Consider the following 7202-nt stretch of genomic DNA (forward strand, 5'->3'; position numbering starts at 1 on the left):
TTGAATGCGCAGCTTGCTTGTATTGCGAGGAAGGAGTGGAAGAAGATGTAGAACATGCTATATTCGAATGCAAAAGATGGGCTAGAGTGAGAGAAGAATGTGAAGAAAAACTGGGAAAAAGAGTGAATGTGAGCAACATGATAGAGACGATGGTAGAGAACGAGGAGGGATGGAAGGAAATAGATAGGATGTTAGTGAAAATTATGAAAGATAAATGTGAGCAGGAAAGAGAGAGAGAGAGAGAGAAAGAAGAGACATGAGAAGGGAGTGAATAACTAAAAAATAAAAAAAAAAAAAAAAAAAAAGTAAAGAGGAAGTAAAGAGAAACGACAGGAATGCAAGAAAAGGAAAAAAAAAAAAAATCTCAAAAGAGTAACAAGAACAACAAACAAGAGGAAAAATAAATAGGAATCAAAGAATTTATAAAAAAAAAAAAAAAAAAAAATCGGACAGATGGCAACTAAAAAAAAAAAGACGAGAAGAGAAGAATGGAAGAAAAAGCAAGAAGAAAGAAGAATGTGACGACCAACCACCCCCCTGAAGTAATGCTAACGCGGTTCCGGGGGGGTTGGAGAACAGCTGGTCGAGGAAGGGGTTTTAGCCGGTAAGAGTCCTGGCACTACCAGGGACGCTCGAAACTAAGTCCCTGGTGCCCATGAGGGTTTCCCCTTTCATAGAAAAAAAAAAAAAAAAAAAGGTCAGGTCAGGTCAGGTCAGGTCAGGTCAGGTCAGGTCAGGTCAGGTCAGGTCAGGTCAGGTCAGGTCAGGTCAGGTCAGGTCAGGTCAGGTCAGGTCAGGTCAGGTCCCCAGGGGAGAAGCCAAACTCCTACTGGGCGCGTCCCCCGGGTGGCGGATAGGGGAAGCCCTCACCGGCTTTGCCGGCGGGTTGCGGCGAAATAAAATAGCCGCCGCGGACCAAATAGAGCAAGGAGGAGACAACCTCCATGAATAAAAAACACTTACGACGACCCATGCGAAAACCCGGACATGATTTGTTTATAGATAGTCAGAATTGGCCGCTCTTGGTGAAAAGCCCCCTCACCACGACAAGGTGGCGGCTGATCGAGGGGGGACTGTCGCTTCGGCTTGGCAATGGACTTGGACGACGAGCGTTAGGCCACGCCAAAAAGCCAAAGAAAAAATTTTTTATGACGTCGCAATTTAAAACAGTGGTACCCCAGGGGGGTAGGGACGAGGTCCCGGAATCCCCCCTCTGCGGAAAGCAGAGCTGCCCCACGGATTCTGGGGGGGGCAAAACTGCGCAACATTCGAAGCAAGGATCGAACGTGTTGGTGGAGGATGTATTCCAACTGGATTCTCCTCCGAGACTACACAGTCGGTTGAATTTGAACAGCAGCTTTCAGCGATGTAATTCCTGGGATAGCAGTATGCAAAAGAAAAGGAAGTACGTAGAAGACATTTCATTCGAGAAAGAAGTAACTCGGAAAGAGGAAGACTCGATAGCAACAACACTTCGGGACACTATTAAGCAAGTAATAAAACACATTGAACAACTTGAAAAAAGAGTAGCAGAAAACACAAATACCAAAAGAGAAATAAAAGAAATCACAAACTGTCTGAAAAGAGACGCAGATGTCTTAAAGTATGATACGATCAAAGACTGGCTCAAGAAACACAAATATAAGGAGGTGGAATACCCCAAATATGACGTTGATGTACAAACGGAAGGCCTATATAAAGAGGTAGCCGAAGTTGGAACCCAAACAGACATGGATAGCGAAGAAATGAAGACAATAATCCGAGAAAAAATAAACCAAATCATAAAGAAGGAGTCGGAGCCAACAGAAGAGGAGCTGGTAGAACTCCTAGAAGAAACATGGAGCGAAGAAACATTTGAAAATGTGAATCGAAAAGAAGGAAATCCCCTGAAAATCGCGAAAGAGTCAGATCTAGCAATATTTACTACGGGGAATGAGAAGGATGTACAGGAAGGGCTCTACAGACAATGCAACGAACGTTTTCCGGAACTGGTGGAAACAGAGGAAGGCGTTATAAATCACCAAATATATGTAAGAAAAACAGGGAAAGAAAGCAAAATTGAAAGATGGGTATACAAGCTAAAGATAGAGGGAGAAGAGAATACAGCAGTTCTTAAGAAGCTACAAGAACTCCGAGCACAAATGAAAACGTACGAAAGAACAAATGTCGTCCTACCAAAAGTAAGAAACATAGAAACTTTAAGGCTAAGGAAGCTGGCAGAAATCGCTTTCTACAATGCCGATGAGAAGATCATAATATATGAACCAAAGAAGAAAAAGAAAAAAAAATGGACAGGCATAGAAAGAGAAGAAGAAAGTGGAAACAGAAACGTTAAAACAAAGGTTAGAGCGAGAGAGCATAGCACAAACGCTCTATTTGTAAAAAGAGGCAATGAAAGCTACGCAGACTTGCTGAAGGAAGTTAAACAAGAAATTTGCTCTACAAATCTGGAAATAAAGATAGACGCAATCAGAGAAACAAAGAACGGAGACCTGTTGGTAGCTGTGGATAAAACCGAAGCTAACTTCGAAAAGATAAAGGAAGTATTGAGAAGTAAAATGGGCCAGGACAAAGTCAGAAGTAAAGGGATAGAAAAACCGGTAGTCCTGCATGTACAGAGACTAGATGCTGTAACAACAAAAGAAGATACACATGCGGCACTGATGGAGGCGGTGAGAGAAAGCGTAAGCGATCCAAATGACATAGAAGTGAGCAATATGAGACCGGCCTACGGAAACTGCCAGACGGCCACAATTAAAGTGAGTAAAAAAGCTGCGGATGTCTTGCTTCAGAAAGATCGGGTACTGATAGGACTAACGAGCTGCAAAATAGTCGAGAGGCGTGACCTGAAGAAATGCTATAGATGCTGGGAGTTGAATCATACTGCCGGGGAATGCAAGGGAGTAGACAGGTCCAAAGCATGTCTAAAATGTGCGCAACTAGGACACTCGGTAAAGGAATGCACAAATGAGAGCTACTGTCCCATCTGTAACAGGAAAGGACACAGAGCAGGAAACGCTAGCTGCCCTAAATTTAGGCAAGGGCTGGCGTCTTCGAGCTGAACATACTACAATTAAACTGCCAAAGACGTGCCGTAGCACAAGATCTATTAGAAGCTACGGCCGCGAAACTGCAGATAGATGTTATAGCCGTTTCGGAACCCAATCGCAAGATTATAAGATCGGATAAATGGAAAAAGGACTTGAGAGGTGACGCGGCCCTTAAAATCAGAAATCCCAAACTGGCTAACTATGGCTCGGGTGGAGGTGAAGGGTACGTGTGGATAGAGCTGACCGACGTACGCGTATACAGCTGTTATATTTCACCAAATGTCCGATTTGAAATCTTTAGGAAATGCCTAGATGACATGGAGGACAGCATACGTAGGACCAGAAAGAAAGTTCTTATTACAGGCGACTTTAACGCCAAATCGCCGGAGTGGGGTGGACCAGTAGAAGATGATAGGGGTACAAAAATGTCGCAGTGGTTGGCGACACTTGGACTAGTCGTCTTAAATGACGGTAGGGTCCCTACCTTCCGAAGAGGAACATGCTCATCATATCTAGACCTCACAATTATCTCGGACTGCGTAATTAAGCAGGATGTCACGTGGAAGGTGCTGGAAGAAGAGCCACTCAGTGACCACGCGTACGTGTACACGAGGATATCTGAACAAAGAAAACTCCTCGTCCAAAAAGATGAAAAATGCAGACGTAAATGGGATGGTAGTAAAATCAATAGAGAAAAATTTGAGACGGCCATGGCACTTCTTGCAGTGGAGGACACGGAGCGAACGGCAGAATCATGTGTGCAAAGGTTGCAAACGGCATGCGCAGCAGCCAGCCCCTGTAATAAAAGGAGCGTGCGGCAAGGCAGACGAGAAGTATATTGGTGGAGCGATCATATCGCTGTGAAACGCCAGGAGTGCCTGTACAACAGGAGAACTATGCTCCGGCTAGGGAAAAAAGGTGGCGCCAGTGACGCACATAAAGTAGCAACCATCGATTATAAAACTTCGAAAAAAGAGCTCAATAAGGCGATTCGGGTGGCTAAAGACGAGAAATGGAAAGAGATCTTGGAAGAGGTGGAAAATGATGTGTGGGGACAGGGATATCGCATTGTTACGGGAAAATTTTCCCAAAAAGAGGCAATACCTAGCGACCTAAAGCTACAAATTGCCAAAGAACTCTTCCCAAGAGCTGAAACAAAACGTTTTTCACGTTGCGTCGAAGACTTCGAAGAGATAAGAGAGGAAGAAGTAAAGACAGCTGCGAGTAAAATAAAGAGTAGAAAAGCGCCAGGACCGGACGGAATCCCGCCGGAAGCCATCCAAATGGCAGCAAATGTGGTCCCAGGATATCTAACGGGAATTTTGAATAAATATGCAGCAGCTGGAAATGTTCCGGCACAATGGAAAAAAGCGAGGCTAGTGCTGGTTAAAAAACCGAAGAGAGAAGGGATGCGTCCCTCGGACTTTAGACCATTGTGTCTGTTGGACACAATGGGCAAATTGTACGAGCATGTGATCGCTGACAGGCTCAGAAATGGGCTGAGAGAAGGAGACGACCTATCAGAGAAGCAATATGGCTTCATGAAAGGCAGATCAACAACCGACGCAATAAAAGAAGTATGTCAGACAGTTGAGGCGGAACTCAAGAAATCATCTAAGAGCCGTAAGCTGGTTGCACTAATAGCCATTGATGTCGAAAACGCGTTTAACAGCGCACCATGGAATAAGATTATGGAAGAACTATACAAAAAAAACCTACCTGGATATCTAGTTGCGACGGTGGGGAGCTACCTCGACAAAAGAATGCTGGAGGTGGATGACGGTGTCCTGATGAGCGTAAACGCGGGTGTTCCACAAGGCAGTGTTCTTGGGCCCCTCCTATGGAACGTACTTTACGACGGGGTCCTGAAATTACCCTTATGGTATGGAGTCAAAGCTATTGCGTATGCTGATGACTTATTAATAACAGCAACAGCTAAAGGGGAACAAGAGCTGATGGATGCAGTAAACAATGCCCTGCAGAAGGTATCTAAATGGATGCAAAATAAGGGACTTAAGATCGCTGCTCACAAAACGGAGGCGTTAATGGCAGTTGGAAGGAAAAAGTATACGGAAGTACACTTCGAAATCGAAAACCAAAAGATAAGACCAACGGATAGGATAAAGTATTTGGGAGTCGTCATAGATAAAAGCCTTAGCTTCACAAAACATCTAGAATATGTATTACATAAAGCAAGCGTGTCGGCGATGGCTCTTAACCGGCTGATGCCTAGACTGGGAGGAGCGGGGGAGAAAAAAAGAAGAATATTAGCATCGGTTACCGAATCTATCATGCTCTATGCCGCTCCAGTGTGGAGAAAAGTGCTGAAGGTTGAAAAATATAACAAAAAGGCCGGCAGTGTACAACGCAAAGTCGCCCTGCGAATCTGCAGGGGATATAGAACCATTTCAACGGAAGCAGCTCGGGTCTTGTCAAGAATGATACCTCTGGACTTGCTAGCAGAGGAACGAGAGCACGCGATGGGGAAAACGGATCAAGAAAAGAAATCTATACGCGAAGGCACAATCAGGAAATGGCAGGAGCGATGGTCCATTAGCAGAGCAGACGTGTGGCTGCACAAGATTCTCCCGGATATTACGAAGTGGTACCTAAGAGAACAAGGAGGAATAGACTCGTATATGACACAGGCGTTTACTTCCCACGGAAGCTTTCAGAAATACCTTCATCGAATTGGCAAAAGCGAAACGGAAACATGCCAATATTGCACCCAAGAAAGTGATGACGCAGAACACACCCTGTTTAAATGTCCAAGATGGAAAAATGAGAGAGAGAAGGTTGAGAAAGCTGTAGGCGGCAATATTACGACCGGAAATCTGATAGACATTATGCTGCAGAAGAAGGAAAACCTCGAGAGTATCAGGAAGTACATCACCAGGATAATGAGCAATAAGGAAGAAGACGAGCTAAAAAACGAAAGAAGAGAAATGGACAACATGAATGGACAACAGAGGATCTGAAGAAAAAAAAAAAGAAGGAAGTGCCGACCAACCACCCCCCTGAAGTAATGCTTACGCGGTTCCGGGGGGGTAGGAGAACAGCTGGTCGAGAAAGGGGTTTTAGTCGGTAAAAGTCCGACACTACCAGAGACGATCGAACCTAAGTCTCTGGTGCCCATGAGGGTTTCCCCTTTCACAGAAAAAAAAAAAAAAAGGTCAGGTCAGGTCAGGTCAGGTCAGGTCAGGTCAGGTCAGGTCCCTGGGGTGGCTAACTACCAGGCGCGTCCCCCGGGTGGCGGATAGGGGAGTGGCCATTTTGCGTAAGGAAAATGGTTAGTGTCGGCTATAAGCACGGTGAGAGGGATTAAAACCCCCCAATATCCGTGTGAAAACCAACACCGCGGACCACCCTCAGTCATCACACTAGATGGCTGGTTTCTTTCATCTTCTCTCCCACTCTCCTTCTTCTATGCGGGTGGTAGGCTTTAAGTCTTTACTCTCGGCCTCTCTTGGCTAACATACTTGTTTTCAGACCCCGACGCTATTAGGTTTCCGAGGGCTAGGGGTCTTTCTTTTCCTTTTCTTATCCACCAGACCTTTATTAAAGCCAGGAAGCGTCTGTCCCATAATGGGCGGCTCCCCTGGTCAGCGTCTGACCCGGAGCGGGCGGCTGAAGAAACGCTGGCAGGAGCTCTAAAATGCTTAAGAAACAATAATGGATCTTAATAAAATGAAAGAAACTTACGGGCAGTCGGAACTCGGAACTGACAGTCCCGGCACGGGAGAGGTGGTCGAGCAGGCCGATCCCGGGTCGTCATCCAGAGACTGCGAGGCGTTTGTGGTGGGTGACCAGGCCGCAGCGTCTACTAGTGATACTGGAAAAGAAGAGAAAATGATGAGTGAGATGCTCGTTATCGACGCAGAAAAAGAGATTTTCGCAAGGAAACCCAGAGTAGTAAGGTCTCCGGCTAAGGAGATAACAAGAGAAACCACAGAAGAATCCGTTCTCTTAACACCTACAAGGGTTAGGGCCGCAACATGGGGATGTAGCGTGAGAGGAACCGTCGCCCAGATGGAAGGCGAATATGCCAAGAAAAGGAAATATACGGAAGATAGCCCACCAAAGACGCAAGTTACGAGCATAACAGAGGTAGAACATAAACTTATCTCGAAACTGAGGTCTAAGACAGATGAC

At 45.5% G+C, this 7202-nt stretch overlaps 1 protein-coding gene across 1 annotated transcript; it reads left to right on the forward strand.

Moving 5' to 3' along the window:
• The first annotated feature begins 944 nt into the window (after positions 1-944).
• Positions 945-6028, forward strand: LOC135121317 (uncharacterized). Its single transcript, XM_064045636.1, has 3 exons — positions 945-3037; positions 3088-3273; positions 3352-6028. Exons 1-3 carry the CDS (start codon positions 945-947, stop codon positions 6026-6028), a joined length of 4956 nt encoding a protein of 1651 aa, XP_063901706.1.
• The last annotated feature ends 1174 nt before the right edge of the window (positions 6029-7202 follow it).

Source organism: Zophobas morio, unplaced genomic scaffold, assembly GCF_036711695.1.
Source record: "Zophobas morio isolate AGI-343-1 ecotype UQ-CSIRO unplaced genomic scaffold, CSIRO_AGI_Zmor_V1 ptg000561l, whole genome shotgun sequence".
Lineage (NCBI taxonomy): Eukaryota > Metazoa > Arthropoda > Insecta > Coleoptera > Tenebrionidae > Zophobas > Zophobas morio.

Bases quoted from the DNA above. Each gene is read 5' to 3' on its own strand.
- LOC135121317 (XM_064045636.1), top strand. From the start codon at position 945: ATGAATAAAAAACACTTACGACGACCCATGCGAAAACCCGGACATGAT. The intron at 3,038-3,087 runs GCAAGGGCTGGC...AAACTGCCAAAG, and splicing joins GCTAGCTGCCCTAAATTTAG to ACGTGCCGTAGCACAAGATC. The intron at 3,274-3,351 runs GTACGTGTGGAT...TGAAATCTTTAG, and splicing joins GGCTCGGGTGGAGGTGAAGG to GAAATGCCTAGATGACATGG.